The sequence below is a fragment of the Nelumbo nucifera genome, chromosome 1 (assembly GCF_055504915.1).
Source record: "Nelumbo nucifera cultivar China Antique chromosome 1, China Antique-T2T, whole genome shotgun sequence".
Classification (NCBI taxonomy): domain Eukaryota; kingdom Viridiplantae; phylum Streptophyta; class Magnoliopsida; order Proteales; family Nelumbonaceae; genus Nelumbo; species Nelumbo nucifera.
In genome coordinates, this window is record NC_142649.1 from 2521166 (window position 1) to 2542455 (window position 21290).

At 38.7% G+C, this 21290-nt stretch overlaps 2 protein-coding genes across 9 annotated transcripts in view; one reads left to right on the top strand and one right to left on the bottom strand.

Moving 5' to 3' along the window:
* Positions 1–21290, top strand: part of LOC104605302 (WRKY transcription factor SUSIBA2-like) — a 47177-nt gene that overhangs the window by 5390 nt on the left and 20497 nt on the right. Inside the window, exons 2-8 of one of the 7 annotated variants that reach the window (XR_736581.3) lie at positions 1306–1482; positions 2038–2620; positions 2708–2936; positions 3048–3206; positions 3401–4276; positions 4406–4554; positions 18311–18556. Coding sequence is in view for 2 of the 7 variants with exons in the window: in XM_010270022.2 (XP_010268324.1) it covers positions 1306–1482; positions 2038–2620; positions 2708–2936; positions 3048–3206; positions 3401–4121 (1869 nt within the window). In the remaining 5 variants the exon portion in view is untranslated. Of the gene's footprint in view, positions 1–1305; positions 1483–2037; positions 2621–2707; positions 2937–3047; positions 3207–3400; positions 4335–4405; positions 4555–18310; positions 18557–21290 lie in introns of those variants that run through there. The other 6 variants (XR_016080161.1, XR_016080159.1, XR_016080160.1 and 3 more) reach the window with 6 other exon arrangements.
* On the bottom strand, positions 7360–10176 carry EMB1692 (Ubiquitin carboxyl-terminal hydrolase family protein). 2 transcript variants are annotated; one of them, XR_016080163.1, is made up of 2 exons: positions 8081–10176; positions 7360–7876 (listed from the first exon to the last, which is right to left on the bottom strand). XR_016080163.1 is itself a non-coding variant. In XM_010270021.3 (1 exon), exon 1 carries the CDS (start codon positions 10110–10112, stop codon positions 8664–8666), a length of 1449 nt encoding a protein of 482 aa, XP_010268323.1. In that variant the 5' UTR covers positions 10113–10176; the 3' UTR covers positions 7917–8663. The 2 variants fall into 2 exon arrangements, 1 of the variants encoding a protein (XP_010268323.1); XM_010270021.3 differs by lacking the exon at positions 7360–7876 and having other exon boundaries at positions 7917–10176.

A 21290-nucleotide genomic window follows, 5' to 3' on the forward strand; every position in this document is an offset into this window, starting at 1 on the left:
TTATTGGTAAAAAAGAGAAAACATATTTAATCTAATTAAAAAATTTCATGTTGCTGATCAAAAAGAGAAAACATATGGTGTCATTGTCATTACAGAAAGGAAAAAATCAAACACAATGTTCACAGTACAATTTCAATGCCATACAAGTCATGATCTTGTTCCACTGTCTTTGGGATGGATCTAATTCATATCCTTGAAATTTCAATAAGAGCAAACCCAGATCCATGATGTAAGAGGCTAAGAGCAAATATCATGGCATTGTATATCATTCTTCAACACAAACATCAATAAAATCTTGGTTATCACAGCTCCTAGGTCTAAGGGCCCATTTGATAACTGCAAAGTGGAAATCAGAATAAATATCAAACTTAAAAAAAAAAACTTAAATCCAGGGGTGTGGTTGGTATATGTAAAGCTTAAAGCTTTTAGCTTTTAGGAGTAAAAGTTCTTGTACTTAATATCACCCAGAAATTAAGTAGGTCTTAGTTGCTGAAATGTTGAATGAGACATTTCTAAATGTGGAATCCTTTCAGCATTTTTGCTTTTAAGATCCTATTATAACTGCAAAGTGGAAATCAGAATAAATATCAAACTTAAAAAAAAAAAACTTAAATCCAGGGGTGTGGTTGGTATATGTAAAGCTTAAAGCTTTTAGCTTTTAGGAGTAAAAGTTCTTGTACTTAATCACCCAGAAATTAAGTAGGTCTTAGTTGCTGAAATGTTGAATGAGACATTTCTAAATGTGGAATCCTTTCAGCATTTTTGCTTTTAAGATCCTATTATAGCAGTTATCAAACATCATCTAAGTTGTACCTCAACGATTGTCCAGCTTCTATATGAGAGAAATACACAATTCAACCTTCCAAGGTGAGGAAATGGTACCAAAGCTTAGTAGCCTCTTAGTTATGTTAATCATACAGGTAATGCTGATATCAAGAAGAATGTTTTAGCACTTTCATTTCCATTTTCTGAGTTGATGCATTCTTTATGGTGATTAATTTATGTTTTATTTACTTGAGGATCTTCCATCTTGTAAACTTTGTACCTTCTCAATACTTGTGACATCATTAACAATGTTCTAATATGCATTGAAAATAGTGAATTTGACCTACTTTTCTCTGTTTTCTTCTATGGAAGACTAACTTCGAATTTTTCTCTCAAAAAGTTAATGCTAAGTTCCTCAACAATTCCACCTTGAACTTGTCATCATCACTATAATCGTCCAAGGCTCGATGGCTTGTTAATAGTGTTTATTAAGAACTGTTTCGGTTTCATTTGATAAAAGTCATTTACTTGTTGGCACAGCCATCTCCAACTACTGGGACTTTTCAATTACCTCCTCTTGGACAAGAAGGTTCCATGGAAGTTGCTGTAACTTCTAATTCAGACAAGGAAAAGAGTGATGATTCTGATGCCTCATTCATGTTTAAGCCTCATGTCAATCCAGATTCTTTGCCAGGACTTTCTGGTGTTGTAAATCATGTGCGTATTGGTAACCTTTAACTGTTCTGATGCTTTAATAACCTTTTAATTGTTCTGATCTTTTTGTATGATTTTTTATTTTTTGTTCTTTTGAATTAAGAAATTGCATTACCAAAATAAATAAATAAATAAGTAGTTGGAATTGCTACTTTTTTTTCAAGCTGAACTAATGCTGTGAAAGCAATCTAGTATTAAAATTGTGATTTATGTTTGTGGATTGTGCCGGTTTTCTAAAGTTGATATTCCCTTTTTGGAAGCTAGTGACACTGTATATTTGATTGCTTGTTGTTATCACTGATGTTTGTTTGTTTTTAGAGAGCACTATATTTGGATCAGTTGATAAAAATGTTATTCAATGTTTTGGAAGGCATATCCTTATCCATCTAGCATCTACTAAAATTCTGTAAATGATTTATTCCCAGCTTTCTTTTAGTAATCCTTGGGTCCTGTTAATCTTCTTAAAAGAAGTGTTCTTCCATTTTATTAAACATCTTCACCAAGATCTCTTTAAAAGTAAAAGTGAAATCTCATCTGCTTGGTAATTTTAATTATCAGGCTTGCTCTCCCAACCAGACTCAGAATCTGGAAAAGAGTGGTTCCAATCATCAAGGTCATGCTCGGGTGCAGCAGCAAGTTGATTTTGAGTGTCAGACAGGGTTTCCAAAACCAGCTATGCTAGCGGACTGCACAACCAATCTTCATTCTGATGCTGAAGTTTCAAACAACATGATTGTGGATAATAAGTTCATTGCTTTGCAAACTTGCCATTCTGGTGTTGCTAGTGATCAGGCACCTCTAATTGAGGAGCCTGTGCATGGAGAGGATAATGGATCACAACAGCAGCTTTTGGAAGGGGATCAGAAAGGGTCATATGCTTCCCTAGGATTGGGAAGGCCATCAGAAGATGGATATAACTGGAGAAAGTACGGACAGAAACAGGTAAAAGGTAGTGAGTTTCCTCGAAGCTACTACAAATGTACTCACCAGAACTGTCAAGTGAAGAAAAAGGTAGAACGATCCCTTGATGGTCAAATTACAGAAATTATATACAAGGGCGCTCATAACCACCCAAAACCCCAGCCTAATCGTCGATCAGCAATTGGATCAGCACTTCCATTCAATGACATGCCAGAGACAGGTAAAGTATCTGAAGCTTATCTTAAAGTATGAGGATCTGCTTGTTAAAGTATTTCACATGGATCTGATGATATTAAAGTTGGTTCAGATTGGCGAGCTGATGGTTTGGAGAGGACATCTTCAACTTCTGTTTTAACTGAACTATCTGATCCACTATCAACTGCGCAAGGAAAGCATGTTAGTATGGTTGATTCAGCAGATACTCCAGAGCTTTCTTCCACACTTGCTAGTCATGAGGATGATGAAGATAGAGCTACTCAGGGTAGCATATCAGTTGGTGATGATGGTGATGATGATGAATCTGAGTCAAAAAGAAGGTAGTTTTCTCTTAATTCTTGTTTTTATTGTGTATAATTGATTGGTAATGTCAATTGTTCTCTCTATATTAGAGGCAAAACTCTGACCATGATATGTGACTATTTTCTTAGGAAAAAAGAGAGCTGTTTGATTGAGACAAGTTTGGCATCCCGGGCCGTCCGTGAACCAAGAGTTGTTGTACAAACAACTAGTGAAGTGGACATACTGGATGATGGATATCGCTGGCGCAAGTATGGGCAAAAAGTAGTTAAAGGCAACCCGAACCCTAGGTAAATTTCTCTCTGGACTACATTTGTTTTCTCTGGGCCTTTCTTAATTATCATGCCATGCTTCTACCAATCATGTGAAGATATGGGGGCAAGATATCTACTTAGTACTTGGTCTTTTTCCATTGAACCACTTTTTTTCTGGTTTTATTTCATTCTATGGATGTTTTGTTTTACTAGAGTTTTCTTGGTTACAGGAGCTACTATAAATGCACAAGTGCTGGGTGTTCTGTGAGGAAGCATGTCGAAAGAGCTTCACATGATTTGAAGTCTGTGATTACAACTTATGAGGGAAAGCACAACCATGAAGTACCTGCAGCCAGAAACAGTAGTCATGTGAACCCGGGTGCTGGAAATATACCACCTGCTGGGCCCAATGTTCAAACAGCTCTGACATTGCCGGGAAGCACCAACTTTCCAAAGCCTGAACCACAAATTCAAGATCTTGCACCTCGTTTTGAGCGGAAACCTGACTTCGGTAACGAGTTCTTGAGGACCGGTTACCTAGGGGGTTTCTCTAGTGACATCAAATTAGGGACTTCTTGTTATGAACTGAAGCTGCCTCCCTTACAAACTGCCATGCCTTTCGGGTCTTTTGGACTGAATCCTAGCCATGGTGATGCTCATCAAATGGCTTCTATTGCTCAGCTTCCAGAATTCCCAATGTCATTACCATTGAGCAGTCTTCCCCGACCTGCAAACTTGGGACTAACGGGATATGATTTCAGTGGGAAGACCATTGGGCCGACTCAGTCTCTCCTCGGGGTACAACCACCCAAGGAAACTGATACAAGGTTCCTCAGGCCTAAACAAGAGCAGAAAGATGATGCTGCTTATGACACCCATGCGCCCATAAACCATCTTGGGAATGCATCGTCATCCATATATCGCCAGATGATGGGAAGCTATCCATTATAAATACTTCCTGCTTGTTGAGTTGAGGGTCTTGATAGGGGTACATTCGGCACACATCTTAAAATTCCAAAGAGATACGATTGCTTTTCCTAGTTTGTTTTTTGGTTGTTGTGATGATTAAAGAAAAGGTTTCAACTTTGATACACACAATAGATAAGGTAATGTAATTATTCCTTGTTTGAGTGGTCTATAAAGGTTTCATTTTTTTTAGATTCATTTCGGATTTTTCCATGTTCTATTAAAGAAAATCATGTTTACATATTTGCTTAGCAATTTCTGCACTGCAGGTATTACTTGTTGTATATACTACAAAGGCCAGTCTCAATTCTCAACATTCGAATAGGGTGGTTTTTACGTTTCTGAACTCGACTTGATCAGGATTGATATTTACAGGTTTTGGACCGGCTATTCTTCAGCATTGGTGAACTCACTTTGGGTAACGGAAAATATTTAGGGCAAATTTATTGAAGTACCCCTATGGTTTAGGAGATTGGCTAACTCTATCCTTACTGTTTTCTGATAATTATCTAAAACCTCTCGCTTGCTGTTTTCTGATAATTATCTAATACCTCTCTTGCTGTCAACTTTTTGTTGTACTCCGTTTCCGTTTCGTAGGTGATATCACGTGATTGATATATTTTTAAAAAATTCCTAACATATCCTTGGTTTAGCAACAAGGATGGATGCTTCCTTCTGCTGCAATCTCTTAACCACCCCATGAAGCTCTTCAAAAACCTCAAGTTTCCTTCTCATCTCAACTTAGGGTTCATCCTCCAATTCAGTCTTCGAGGTTAAGGATAAGTTCAAAATTTTTGACCTTGATCCAACATTCTTCTTTGGTTGCTTTAAGCTCTACATCTGCATCGGTGAACCACCTATTTGGGCCCGAAGCGATTACGATTACTTGATAAAGCTTCTCTTCATCGACGACAAACAATAACTAATGAGTCAGCTTCTCTTGATTGACGATAAACAACCACCTATTAGGGTTCTCTCTCTCTCTCATGCGTCCAACAGAGTACCAGGGTCCTTTGTACTGTTGGCCTTTTAGGCCGATTGATCCTCGGCATTCGTGGGAACCAAGTGATATTCATGCAAGGCATTCAAGAACAAGAGCTTGAAGACCTCGAAATCTTTTAGAAACACATCGTCGATCACTTCCTCGATCTTTCATTCGTTGCGCTAGGAAGGCCTTGAATGCTCTTGTCACATCGATGAAGATTGATGTGGCTTGGCGTAGAGAGGGTTCCTCCCATACCAGGTCGACGGAGTGGGCTTGATCCTTTAAACGGAAAGGCAATGGCTCGGCCTCGATCAAGGACCGGAGTCATGGGATTTTTTATCGTTATCTAGTAGTATATTGAAGACGTGGTTGCTTGTTTTCCTCCCTTCCTCGACTTGAAGCAGGGCAATCTCCTTTCCACCTCCCATTCTCCCATTCTTTTTTCGGTTTCCCTCCACATTTTTTGTCCCTATTGTTCCCCTCTATCATACGTTGAGTCAAAATCGAAGAACGGAGTCAAATAACTAAGCAATGTGGTTTATCGTCTTCCCCAATGAGAACAACGAACCTAGCGACGATGTCACTCAGCTTTTCACCCTCGTTATTTGCTTCTCCACACCGACCGGTGATTCACTCTTGGACCTCAATTATCTCCCTCGGTCGAAGGAAAAACTGCAACATCTAGCATCTTCTCTGTATCGGCATCCGAGTTCTGACCACCAAACATAGTGAAGTTCAGGGAAGCAAATTATGGCAGTGTCTGCCAATCTAATGATTTAATCAAGCATTTTTTATGCTTTGGTTTGCCAATGGTATGAATGATAGGCTTTCAAATAAACCTATTTCCATTTCAGCATTGTTTGTTCGTAAAATCAAGCTAGTTTAGTCTGTTAGATTTTTTTTTTTCTTTTTTCCTCGGCATTTTCTGAATATTTTGGTTGAGGAATCGATGAGATTGCATCTTTTGGAGTCTATTTGCGGTCAGGATCTTGGTTCTAGGCTAGGGCTTTCTATAGGTATTCCTTGAAGAAGATGAACGTCTCCGTTGTAAAAGCAATTAGTGAGCCCAGCCCCCTTGCTTCAGACACCAAGAATGGCGTCGGAGAGGCAAAAAACTCAGACATCCTGGTTTAGTACATAGTTCTTCGAAGAGATTTGATCGATTCCTAGCCTCTGGCCCACTCGGGAGCATTCATCACACAAGGTTGCCACGCTTCTATATCGACGATCTGGACACACAAAGATGATGCTGAGACTCAATTATAGCAGGAACCTGCATTTGGCCTTCAACCATATGAAAGTTGTCTTCCCGTCTGAGTTTCAGGAACTTGCCTATAACCTTCAACCTTTATTCAGTTGGAAGTGGTGTTTTTGTCTACAATGTGGAACATTAAGTTTCATCTTGAAAAAGTGAATAATAATGGAGGAGGATAAATTTGATATTTTGTTTTTTCTATCAATATTTAATGACGATAATAATCGTTAGAAAATGTGCTTTCTGAATTAGTGCTTATAAGAAAGCGTTTGCTAACTTTTGGTGGCAGTCGGCTTTAAGCCATTTATTTTGGCTTTTTTGAACAGGTTTTCCTATTTGGGACCCAGTAGTTGTTTGGGCAAAAGACTTGAACCTCCCAAAATTTCACCAATGTTGGAACATCTCGAGGGTCTGTTTGGCTCACAATCAGAATCCGAATTGAAAGCAAAATAGTCTTAGAAATTTGGAATCAATTGGAATGGGATTTCATTCTCAAGGATGGAATTAGAATCTGCCCTGCCCTACCCCAGTCAGGGCTTTTTTTTTTTTTTTGACTACTGGTCAAGTGGGCTTTAGGGAAGTTCAAAACTCTGGATCAGGGACCAAGCAAGAGTGGTATTTGTCTATCCCACCCCAACTATATTATATTATTATTATATATCATATTATACTACTTTATATTACATAATATAATATAGTTATAGGTGGGTTTAAAATAAATAAGATGGGGTGGGGTAAGTTTCCAATTCCCCATGAGATAGATGGAGCAAAGGATTTGAATTCAAGGTTGGGTTCAGGGCATGCCATCCCACCCCTTTGCCATTCTTAATGACCATATGGCCCATTCTGATTCCAGACTTTATTCCCATGAATCAGGTCCTTAGGGGCATTCTTTTTTTGGATTTTGAGAGGGGGAAAGTTGGTCAATGGGAACAAGAAACCCATATTCTTTTTTCAGATTTATTTGGAGACGAGGAAAATTTTATTTTCCTGGGTATCACTTGTCCTAGGTGGGTAAATAACTTTCCTGCGTGAGGAGAAAGTTGCCAACACTTGAATGGAACAAAAAATACCCTTTTTAATATGGATTTTCATGGCTAAAATAATCATTGCTTTATTTTATATGGGAAATAAAAGAACATGGGTAAATGCAATTACTTGAATAAATCTTTTATGGGAAACACTTACTCGCGTAAGTGCATTTACCTGGGTAAATAACTTACTGAAAAGTGAACGGAGCCTTAATTCAAAATTTTTCGAGTGGGTATCTTCCTTTTAACATTTTACTACTCCCACAATCAGCTTCAGTACTACAGGACATGTTTAGATAATCTTCCCAATGACTTAATAACCTGGCCTGGCCTATTCTCTTCTGATGCCTATACAATTATAGGTTTCCGATTCACTAATCCTAACAAGTAACCACTGGTCTGCAGTTCGTAGACTTGATGTGCTGTTCAGGAATTACAAATGCCTTTTCATGAAGCATGAATTATCTATCTGCATTGTCAAACCCATTTCTGGGGTAAATTTGTCTGTATAGAATAAACAATCCTTCTCAAGAGATTAAAGAATGAAACTGTGAATTAGGTACAATTCTTCATCAAACTGCATGATTTTTCTGTGCAATCTTGATTACGTGCAAAAGCCATGAATGACCAAAACTAACAGAAAGAAAGATAGTTTCCACCAAGATTTACTTACCAAGACTCCAGTGACCTTCCTCCCCATTCATCATTTACAGTAACAGCCAAAAAACCCTCAAACAGTCCAAAACTTTCCCTTCTTCAGAATCCCACAACGCGCTACATTGTCATCATTATCATCATCTTCCCCATTCCCCCTCAAACAGGTTCTCAAACCCATAATTATCATCTTCATCATCAATAACGGTAGCACCATCAAGATTATCATCATCAATAACAGTTGTCAACTCGCTACTGAAGAACCCTCAACAGTCCCAAATTTCCTTTAACATCCCACAATTCACCATTGTTATCATTATCATCTTCTACACCAAAATCTTCCCATTCTTCCTCAAACAAATTGTCAAACCCATCATCAGTGTTCATTATCTTCTCCAGAAACAATAACAGTAACATTACCTTTCCTCCTCTCTCTCCAAATCTTATTGCCTTTCCCTAACCAACTTCATCAACCTCTCCGTATTCAATAATAGCTCATCTTCATCTACTGCATGACTTTTCCGTACAATCTTGATTATGTGCATAAGCCATGAATGACCAAAACTAACAGAACATAATTAGAATTTTCAATGAAGATTAACTTACCAAGACTCCATTGATCTTGCTCCCCCTTGATCATTTACATTAACAGCTGAAGAACCCGCAACCACCCAAAATTTCCCTTCCTCAACATCCCACACCTCACCATTGCTATCATTAACACCATCTTCTATACCAAAATCTTCCCATTCCTCCTCAACCAAATTATCAAATCCATCATCATCACCATCATTATCAGTATACTGTTCATTATCATCTTCATCATCAATAACAGTAACACCACCTTTCCTCCTCTCTCTCCTCATCCTCTTGCCTTCCCTGACCAGCTCCATCAATCTCTCCTTAGTCACTAAAAGCTCATCCTTCTCCAACAACTCTCCCTTCTCATCATACCCTTCCACCAAGAACACAGAGTCTCTCTGACCCTTCAAGCTCACATAAAACAACTCCGGGTGCCTCACCAGCATTGCCCTCAACTTGTTCGGCAGGCCAAATTCCTTGCGAAAATGAGTCAAATGATCAATCAGTGTCCGTTTCTCAACCGTCATTCCTAACACCTCTCTCACCACCGCACAAGCCCTCTTCTCCGCCTCAATCGACTCCGGCATCAACACCCCTACAGGAGTACTATATGGTGAAACTTCCGGTAACTCGCCGAACTTTATCAAAAACTCCCTGTGCCGCTTCTTCAAATTCAGCCCCTTTCTGAGTCTCAATTGCTTGAACTTCAACGGCCTGTCCACAATCAAATCACGCGGCCGGGTGTCTGGGGAGGCGATAGGAACAGCAAGATTCGAGTTCCAGGAGACAAGCTCAAGAGCTCGGCCATAAGAGGTGTCAACAGTCTTGAAACGGTCAGGATGTTCATTACAGAGGCGGGAGCGGAAGTTGGGAGGAAAGCCGAGGTCTGGGCCCAGGTGGGCAAGCTTGTAAAGGAGGAGACGACGGTGAGAAGAGAGCATCAGGAGCTTCTGGAGCTTGTTGGCCAAGGTGGCGGAGATGGAGGACTTGAGGTGGGATTCTTGGGTAGCGAGAGCGGCCGCGGCTGGGGTGAGGCGGACGCAGAGTTGGGAGTCTGAGCGGGAGAGGGAGGTGGGAGGATTTGGGAGGGTGAAGAGCTGAAAAATGGAGGGGTAGCGGTGGATCATGGAGAGGAGGGAGCGAGGGGGTGGGAGAGAGAGGTAGGAGCGACATTTGGTGAGGATGTGGAGAGGGATGTAATGTTTGGGCTTTGAGAGGAGCAGGGTTTTGAGCTTTTGGACGAATCGAAGCTTGTTCGACTTCACTACGTGCTTGTCTAGAGATGGGTTTCGAACGATTTTTATGGATGATGAAGATAATGAGATTGAGGTTGAGAGATTGTTGTTCTTTGTTCTGGTTTTAGGGTTCCGGTGAGGCCTCAGAGATGAGGGTTTGGGAGGGAGGAAGGACGTTGGGAGGGAGGGAATGGTTTTGTGTTTGGGGCTGGAAATGAAATTAGAGAGTGCCATTTTTTGGATGTCTTAGCTCGAATCTGCTATGATATCATAGGAGATTAAGGGTCTGTTGGATCATGGATGGGTGGAAATTAAGCTTGCTTCCACTTCTCACTAGACCTGGTAATTGGGTTGGATGGGTCGGGTTCGGGTTCGGGTTCGGGTTCGGGTTCGGTTAAGACACTTTGGAATGATTTTGGGTCGGATTAAATTTTGGGTTGGGTTATCAAATGTTAGACCCTAATCTTAAGGTTATGTTTGGTTTGAAGGAAAATGTAAGGAAAGAAAGGGAAAGGTAGGGAAAATGTAAGGTTATGTTTGGTTTGTAAAGATTTTCCTACATTTTCTTTCCTTTCCCTACTTTTTCCTTCAAACCAAACACAGCCTAAACATTCAGGTTAGGGTTGACCCATGGATCAATATGGGTCATCCCAAAAAATAACTGAAATTTTAAAAAATAAAGAAAAGCTACATGAAAAATGTCAAAATTAAAGGAATTAACCTTAAAATTCCAAATATAAAATAAAAAAACTTGAATTTTTAAAAATTTAAAGAGTAAATAATAGAGTAAAGACTAAATAGAAAAAATTAAAGAGTGGAAACTTCTAATAATGCATAAATAGTCCCTATTAGACTTGACAATCGGGTCAGCTGGTTGACCCATGACCCAACCCAATTTTTTTTTTGAGTTGGGTTAGGTCAGGTCATTCTCACATTCAGGTAACTAAATATGATACCCTAACCCTGTTTTTTCGAGTTGGGTTGGGTCGGGTTTGCGGGGTGGGTCAATGTTTTGCCAGGTCTACTTCTCAGCTCTCAATCAAGAAAAGATAAACAAAGTATTTGTTAAGGGTCTATTTGATTGTTGGGAAAGGGATGGGAAAAGAAGAATATTCTTAAATGATTCCTCTTTCCTATGTTTGTTTACTGGTATATAGTGTTTTGGGATGAGAAACGAGGAGGACGTGAGATCCCAAAAACAAGTGAGTGGGATTGCACCAAAATAGTGTGACCCCAATGGAAAAAGAAAAGTTTAAGACACATTTGAAAAAATTTATAAGGCTTTGTCAGAATAAGAGCTCGACAGTCTTGTCTCCTTTGCAAGTAGCACCCCAACAATCGTATCTCCAGTGGCTTCTTCGAACATCTCTTTGGAATGTAAGACAAAATCCTTGAACAACTTGATTGGTGATTTTATTTTACCCATTTTCGTTTTTTTTTTTCCAGTCCACTATTGCTTCTTTTCTATCCCCATGTTTTTTCCACTTTGCTTGGAAACTCATTTGGTGTCTTCATTGTCTCTGAAACCGCATCCTTCATGAGCATGCATCTATTCCCTTTTTTTTCAAATTTTCTTCTCATTTTAACCCAACGGTGAGATCTTGTCACACTGGGGTTTTTATCGTTCTTTGTCAATGCCCTATATGTGATTTCCCTTTGTAAAATGACCAAATACACATTGGTTTTCCATATTTGATATTTTCACCTCATTTGTGCATATCTGTCCCAAATCCAAGAACGTATTCGTTCCCAAGCTTGAGGTAACGCCCCTACTCACTCTCCCATTGTTTCCCATGTATCTTCATTCTATTTTGGTTGTTCTTTTCTCTATTTTTTGTTCCCTCCAATCTCTGCAAAATCAATAATAATGTTTGCAAGGTTAAATATAATCTATGTTTTTTGCTTTTATTCCCTCTAATCTCTGCAAAATCAGCAATAATGCTTGCAAAGGTTAAATATAACCTTTGTTTTTTGTTTTTATTCCCTCTAATCTCTATAAAATTAGTAATAATGTTTGCAAGGTTAAATATAATCCCTATTTTTTGTTTATATTCCCTCTAATCTCTGCAAAATCAGTAATAATGCATGCACAAGTTAAACATAACCTTTGTTTTTGTTTTTATTCCTTCCAATCATTGCAAAATCAATAATAATGTTTGCATGGGTTAAATAGAATCTCTATATTTTTATTTCCTCCAGTAATAATGCTTGCACATGTTAAATATAATCTTTGTTTTTGTTTGTATTTCCTCCGATCTTTGCAAAATCTGTAACTTTTTTTTTTTTTGTGCTACCACATAGTGGTCACCTACATTCATTTTCTTAACCTTAGGAAATTCATTTGATACCCTTCAAACAGCCTAGATCATGAGACTTGAACTGATAAATTGATTAGTTATCAGTTCTATAGAAAACTGTATAAGAATCTCTATGTAGCTTTTACAGAATCAATTGATTAGTTATTAGTTTTTATAGTATCAAACCTTTTTGGTATCATTTCACACTCTTTGGTTTGTTGAGCCTACATAGAAGTAGGTAAATTGTGTAAGAATTTCTGTGCAACTTACCTCAAAGCCAACTAAAATTTAGTTATTTTCCTACTTTGATGTTTATGCTTATTAAAGTATAGGTTAAATTCCTGATTTATTAATGAAAGACCAACATGAGGAAAAATAAGATATATGAAAATGCTTTTGAAACTTGATGACATCTTCTATGCTTGATTCTTGAATTTTATTACTAACTCTTTGTTATTATTCATATAAAAGTTTCCATGCCTAAGTTAACCAATATAATTTCATATGATAGAATCCCTTTGATCCCACTCTATTCCACTCCTATGTTCTACTACATCATATCCTTTATGTTGCAAAAGGGATGTATATGAACATGTGGAAGAGGTTTTGTCACTTAAAACATGACAAATGACATTCAATCAAAAAATGACAATATGTTAGCCACAAATCCTCTTTAACTTTTCTAGATTAGGCCTTCTACACACCATCATGGATAAGTAAAGCCAAAGTATCCTCAAACCTTCCCATGTAGCCTATTACTTCAAGAGCACCTTCATTTTTAGATAATTCAGAAAAAAAAAAGTTAACAATGTTGTATGATAAGCCATAGAATAGCATGCCAATAAGTTCAAAATGATTATTTATGGAACATTCCCCCTATAGAGGCTCTATCACATGAATTAGCCACCAAAAAAGACAAAAACAAAATGATCAAGAAAACTAGATTTTATAGTTTATGTTGATCAACACAAGAAAACTTGGTGCCAAAGGCACAAGATGCAAGTACTTCTCACCATTCAAACCATGCCAAAGGAAGTCTCTTTGGATTTTTTTTTCTAGAGATTTTAGAATTAAAATAGGGGCTATGTAAAGTGAATGCGGAATAGATTTCAGAACACATACAGAAATAGGCTAGAAACAATCAAGTGGAAATTTGTCATATTAAAAAACCTTTTGAATCAAAGTGGCTTTGCATGGAATGATTCAACCAAGACAATAAATGCAACACCTGATGTTTGGGCTATATATATTAAGGTAAGATAGATTAATAACACTCACTTTAAGCACTTAATTTTTGAATTAGTATGAAAAATGATTTATTTTGAAACTTCCATGGTAAATGAGAAGACGCATCCAGAGGCAAAACAATTCAGACGAAAAAGCATTCCCAACTATGACAAATTGGCATTGGTTTGTGGAAATGATCAAGTGACTAGAAATGGTGCCTTCATAGACAAGGAGCTAAACAAGCAAGATGCAATTTCTGCAACTACCACTAGTGCACCACCGAATGTTGAGCATGTGTTTGATGACATTAATGAGGCTGAGAATTTTGGAGATCCTTACCTTCAGACAAGGTCAGCGAAAGGAAGTAGCTTTGTAGAAGAAAGAGTTTTAGGAAAACAAGTCATATGCTTCAATTGTTGCTGAACAAGTTCAAGATATTGCTACACATCTTGGGAAACTTGTTGATGCTATCCGATCCGAGATGTTCTAAACCAAGGACACGATCAGATAGTCCTGCCAATTGGACAAGGGCGAGGTGGAAGGACGAAACTGCACACCGAGATTTGCAACCAAGAGAAAGGTTAGAGGCCCGAAGAGTTGTTCCTTGGGTAGGTACTCCAATGTTCAAGTCAATAGGGTAGAGAAGGATATGGCCGGGATTAGCAAGTTGAGATAGTGTTAGTCTGAGCCAAAGAGATAGTGCAAGGAGGTATTCAAAGAGTGTAATTCCAAAGAGTCCCTTACCTCGAGCGGGGAATACCTACTTATAGTTGGGTGTCTGTGTCCTAGATGGATAGGGCATTTGGTGTTGTCGAGATGAAGACGTCCGCTAAGTAGGGGTGCTCACGGTTAGGTTAACCAAACCATGGAGCTTTTTCTTGGACCGAATCGATACTACCAGTTTTTGGAAAACCGGTAACCGAAATAGAACTGAAACCAGTCGGTCAACCGTTAGTTTGATTCGTTGGTTTTTTAATTTTTATAATATATATTATAAAAAGATATATATAAATATATAATAAAAAATTATAAATATATATAATATTATATTTTAATTAATAAATAATATATCATGTATTTATTAATTTATAATATATACAAAATATATAAAATATATATAATATAAACAAATATATAGAAATATATGTACATCGGTCGGTTCGGTTAATCGCCAGTTTTCTATATTGGTTAACTAAAACCAAACCGGTACCTTCAGTTTTTTAAAAACACCGAACCGATCGATTCAGTTCGGTTTTTCGATTTTTTGCTCACCATACTACTAAGTAGGGGTGTCCACGGTTTGGTTAACTGAACCGTGGCCCCTTTTTGTAAATCGAACTTGTGGTACCGGTTTTTTCATTTTGCCAAACCAAAACCGAACCGAAACCACCAGTTAACCGGTCTGCCGGTTTTAGTTTTTGAAGGGTTCGATTTTTTAGTTTTTTGGTTTTTTATATTTATAATATATATTATATAAATATATGTATAATATTATATTATAAATAATAAATGATATATAATATTTTATAAATATTTTATAAATATATAATATATTTGTAAATAGATCATTATAAATATAATATAAGTATATATTTATATATAATGAATATATATTTATATAAAATACATAGAAAATATGTGACATATATTAAAAATATATATATAATATACATATATATATATATATATCGGTCGGTTCGGTTAACCATCGGTTTTTTTATAAGTTAACCGAAAACCGAACCAGTCCTTCGATTTTTCAAAAATTCTGAACCGATCGGTTCTGTTAACCGCATTTTGCAATTTGGTTTTCTTGATTCGGTTCGATTTTTTGGTTTTTCGGTTTTTCATGGACACCCCTACTGCTGAGGTCTTCGGGAGGTTTCCTCTTCCCCAATGAAGTTCGCTTCCTTGTTCGTGCGGGACATTCCTTAATCATGCTCTTCCGTTATGTGTGGCATCGATGTGGCCTGAGAGGGGGCTAGCCATGGAAATAGCCATGTGGCCTCCTTGGCCAACTCAACCATCACATAAACACCACTTCCCCAGTTCCGAAGTCGAGGAGTGTATTGCTCAGCCACGACTAGAAGTGGAAGAATTTTGTGGTCCTCGACTGAGGAACTTCAGTTTCTTCGAGTTGATTGGCCTGGGGTAAGACCAGTTCATTGGGTGGACTGGTTGGTTCAATGCTCATGTTGTTTCCGTTATGGGTTAGCATATGCGTCGTTTCGTCTTCCTGAGGTCACGTGTGTGCGAAGTGCAGCATCGAATCGGCGCCATTGATTTGGACCATTGGTTGCCCCTATAAAGGGGGAGGTGGCGAGCCATTTTACTTTGCCATTTTGAGTGAGCAATCATAAGAGCTTGGTGAGTGTTAGTCCTCGGCTGGTGTTTCAGGTGTTCCACGATGTAATTCTTCGGTAAGATGTTTTCATCTTCCTCCTCGTCTTCTTGCTCTTCCTCTTCGTCTAGTAGCGCGTCTGGTATTGAGTCTAAGTCGGGGTTTCACCATGAAGCCACCACGCTCAAGGTTTGTGAGACCGACGCTCACGAAGTTGAGGTTAATGGGCCTGAGGGTGAGGGTGTCGCGGCCCTTCGAGAGGTCGAGATCGGGGAGACCGATGAGGCCAAAGTGGACATTGTGTCAGAAGAAGAGCTCAGTGCTCCTATGGGATTTGACAGTCGCTTCACGTCTTCGCCTTGTAGGTTAACACTTGGAGACCAGGCCCGAATTAGGACCCTTTACTGCATTCCCGAGGATTGCGAATTAAGGTGCCCCAACATCGATGAAAGGGCTACCTCGGCTCAGTTGGGAGAGCTTTGCGTCTACGAGCACAACCTAATAGTCAGGCTAAGATTTTCTCTGAGCGAGGGTATTTCAACAGTGTTAAGGTGATACCACGTCCATCCAATCCAACTAATGCCCAATTCCTTTAGATACTTGGTCAACTTTCTTTTCTACTACTCGATTCACAACGTGGACATCACCTTGCCTATGTTCACATACTTCCTACACCTGAAGAAGCACCAGTAGGGCTATTATTACTTCTTGGCTCAGCAACACAATAATGTGCTAGTCGGAGCCCCTTCCTCAATGAAACACTAGAAGGAGGGGTTTTTCTTCGTGCGCTGTCCAAGGGGTTGGTCGTTCCTTGCCGAGCTGTCAATTTCGAGGACTAAGGTGAGGCACCGACCGAGACCGAGCTATCTAGGGGAGAGTTAGCAACCATAAGGAGGACAGTAAGAGTAGACGTGTAGGAGTACACGTCATTTTCCATGTTGATCCATGCTGGACTAATGGAGCCCTCAACTAGTCTGTTCCTGCTTTAGTAAGTTTCCTTTTTCTTTGTTTCCTCATCTTTGACTGACTTGGTTTTCTCTGGAAGATATGGCAATTGTGGACAAGGAGGAGAGAACGAGGCATATACAGGCTACTGTGCAGAGGAGGGCAACGGCCCAAGCTAGGGCGACTTAGCAACAGCGCCGCCCTAAGGTCGCAAACCCTCAGTCATACAAGAGACCGAGGCCGGTTGAGGGAGACATGGTGGACGTCAGCTCTGACGAGTCTCCCCCACGGTCCATGCAGCGGAGAAGCCTAGAGCCCCCCCCCCCCCTTCAGGTTTGGCAAAGCTGGGGGCCGATGTGTAGCCGAGCTGGAGTGTCTGGCCGGAGGACACTCTAGAGACTGAGGGCGTCCCGAGTAGCTGGCTCAGGGCACTCTATTGCCTAGCATTCGGAGAGAGACTAGCGACTGCACGAGCGGGGTGCTGGAGAGTGCAACTATCTAGGAATTTGATGTTGTTCGATCCGAGATGTTCCGAACTGAGGACACGATCAGATAGTCCTACCAATTGGACGAGGATAAGGTGGAAGGACGAAGGCGTGTATCGGGATTTGCAACCAAGAGAAAGATTAGAGGCCTGAGGAGTTGTTCCCCGGATAGGTACTTCGACGCTCAAGTCAATAGGGTAGAGAAGGATGTGGTCGGGACAAGCAAGTTGAGATAGTGTTGGTGCGAGCCGAAGAGATAGTGTAAAGAGGTATTTAAAGAGTGCAGTTCCAAAACGTCCCTTACCTCGAGTGGGGAATACCTACTTATAGTTGGGCATCCGTGTCCCAGATGGATAGGGCTTCCGGGGTTGTCGAGATGAGGGTGTCCACCAAAGTCTTCAGGAGGTTTCCTCTTCCCCGGTGGAGTTCGCTTCTTGTCCATGCGGGACACTCCTTAATCGTGCTCTTCTGTTACACATGGCATTGACGTGGCCTGAGAGGGGGGTGCCACAGAGATAGCCACATGGCCTCCTTAGCCAGCTTAACCATCACCCGAACACTTGCATCTGCAGTTGAGAGAGGGTTTGGTTTATTCAGCAAGGAGAAAGTGTATGCAGATGTTATGAGTCTAGAAGGATGTTTAGTGGAATTTCTAATGAAAGCATATGATTTCCTAGTTGAATCTAAGAGTCAAGTTATGACATTTTATGGAGTGGAGCCACATTTGAGGAAGATGTGGCTTCAAATGAAGTTAGGGCCTTCATATTGAAGGAAGGAATGAGAGACTTGAACTATTACAACTAACAAACTCAATATTAACTATATATGACAAAAACGTGTTTTGATGGTTGAGCTTTTGAACCCGTTATGTATATTTTTTTTTGGGATGCACTAGCAATTTGATGGTTGTCCTCTTTTTGTGATGGTCAATCTACTTTATTTTGATGATTATTAAACTATATTTGTGTTAAGTGGAATGTATGGTTATATTCTACATCAATGAATTTATTGGTATATGGATGATTATGAGTGCATGGAATGGACAGGTTGAAGTAGTGGCATTGAATGAACTAATTACAGGTTAAAGACAACTTTTAGTTGATTTATTGATATATGGATGACTTTTTTTTTATGAAATAGGTTATTGAATGCATGAACGGGTTTTTCATGGATTCATGAACAACTTCTTCAATGAATGAACAAGTCCAAATAACGGAGCACTTTTAACTCCTAGTATATTTTTTTTATGAATGTATTAACAAGTTTTTTGATGAATGAACAAGCTTTTGGTGTGTATGAGTAGATTCTTTGATAAATGAACAAATCCAAATAAGGGAGCATTTCTTTGACGATTGAACAATTTATTGGAATATCTTCTCATATAAATTTTCTTGTAAAACAAACACTGGAAAATGGATTTTCTCACAAAAATTTTCTCAATAAACAAACGCACTATGACTAACTAAGAAAATAATTTTTCATTATCTCATCCCAACCTTTCTCAGCCCAATTTTCTCAGCAATCAAACAGACCCTAAGTGAATTGAGGTTTTCAAGGCAGAGATCTTTGTTATCGGATAGGCCACTCATGTGTATGCAGTAAGTTCAAGTATAGTACATATCATACTCAACTGAAGTTTTTCTTTTTTTTTTCTTTTTCAAATACAAGCTTTCTTGTTTTTAGGGAATTTTGAATGGGGATTTTAAAACTGAATATATCACAGTAATCCTTTCATAGAAATTTATTGTGGTTTGGTCCATGCCACAACATTGACAATTGTTTTTTATAATAAAAAATGATTTTGTGTTACATATCTTTCACCTGTATTGTTAGATAAATTTATTTTATTATTCACTATTTTTTATCGATTTATTTTTTAACTAAGATTTTTATATTTTTATATTTATTAGTAAATACACATTAATGTTTTATTTTAATTTATTCATATTGATAACATATGTAATTATATATTCTCTTATTATCATTAATCATGGTTAAGTTGTATTATTTTTTTAGTTTTTATCTTATTTGTAAAACATTAACATTTTTATATTTGATCAATAATGTAGATTATTTTTTTATCCAAAAGAGAAAAACTAACACTAACTATTAGAGAGCTTACATCTTCTCCACTAGGGAGAAGCAGTCATATCTTCTAACAAAAAAGGAAGAATGTTTACATGTGGGTTATTTAGATATTGCCTCCAATCATTTTGGCTTAGGGCCATATTTGTTAAGCTATCAATGCATATGTTTGCTTCTCTGTAGCAATGTGAGAATTTAATATTTGTGCAATGACTGATGAGGTGTAGAGTATTTTTGAATAACACTTCAGTTCTACAATTAGACCATATAGATAATAAGTCTGACTCAATGATGAGGGGAAAGTATCCTCGATAGCTCACAGTTCTGCCACTTCAGTTGAAACAATACCAATGTTGCTGATGTATCCTCCACACCATCAACCTATTGGAGTCTCTAAAAAGACCTGCTGTTGAAGCCATTGCAGAGTTGTGTTTTGATGCTCCATCTGTTGAGCCTAAAGTTGTGATCAGGAGTAGGGATAGCAATTTCCCCATTTCCCTGATTCCCGTGGAGATTCGCCCTGAATGGGGTGGGGATGGGGAAATGGAGACGAGGCGGGGACCCCGACCCCCATCCTGTGGGATCCCCACTAATATATATGTATATATGTATACATATATCTATATATTAATATTTTTAAAAATATGTTTGAATCCTTTTTAATAGGATCGTAAATTTTAATTATTTTATTTTTATTCTTTAAAAAAATAAAATAAAAACAAAATGATTAACATTATAAAAAATCACGAGAAATGGAGATCCCCGTAAGGACAGGGATGAGGATAACCTTGTCCCAGTTAGCAGGGACAGTGATGGAGACGGGGATGGAGAGGGGGAGAGGCTCTCCGTCCCCGCCCCGCCCTGTTGCCATTCCTAATGAGGAGGAGGGATCCTTGTAATGCATTTCCAAAACCTGTTGTCACTTTAAGTACACTGGTTAGCAGCGAGATACATGTCTGACCACATGGATTTGATTGAAATGCTTTTTTGATAAAAACGAAAAAAGTTACTGCATTCCTAGATTTCTAAATGATCCGTAGAGTGTGATAGAGTAAGGAAAGCAAATATCTTTGCACTTGTGTATGGTCTTAAAATTATGAGCGATGGGTATGGCTATTGGAAAGGAGGACTATATGTCTCTAGTCATTAGGCAAGTAAATAATAGATGGACAACATCTTCATTGTGGTATTGACAAAGAGTACATTTTGGACTTCTCGTTGGGTTTGGTGAATGAATACAGCTATAGGATTTGATCCGATTGGGATGTTTTGGGTTTCTAGCATGATGGATGGATTTGAATTATGTGTTTGAATCCTTTCGGATTCCTAGTTGGAGGCTACGTTATGTTGGGTTAGGTGTTGATGGGGGATTATGAATGGATTTTTGTTCAATTAATGATAGATGTGAGTTGAGTTGGTTGTGGTTAATTTTGGGTTAACAATGGTCGATGATGTTGTGCTGGTATCACAACCAATCTATGTGTTGTTTCTGGGATTCCATTGAATTAGTGGTTGATTGGCCATTTGCCCTGTTTGGAGTTGATTGTTGTTTGATAGTTGTTCAGGTTGTATTCGATTTGCCATGCAAGGATGGAGGTCATGGTTGAGTTCAGCCATTAGAAATAGAAGTTGGTGAGCTCGCACGTTCTGAAAGAAGAGTTATATCTGATGGAGGAGAGTTGGACGAAGTGATTTGAACTAGACTCACGCCCCATTTGGTTCGTAGGAATATATAGGGGTTTGGAATCAGAATTAGAATGGGCTATTCCAATTCCAACTATTTGGTTGGGTGAAATCAGAATCCCATTTTCATTCCTGCTGGATTGGCATTCCCCCATTTGAGGGAATGGCAATTTCATTCCCTTGGGAATGAAATCTCGTTCCTGTTGATTTCAATTCTCATTCACATTCCTGTTTGAACCAAATAGATTATGGGAATAGACCATTCCGATTCCAAAGAATTTCAATTTTGATTCCAATTCTAATTCCAACTATGAACTAAACGGACCCTCACTTTCTCTGGTGAAATAGTTGA

What these genes read in the sequence shown, in the direction of transcription:
- EMB1692 (XM_010270021.3), bottom strand. Translation starts at nt 10,112, where the DNA reads ATGGCACTCTCTAATTTCATTTCCAGCCCCAAACACAAAACCATTCCC.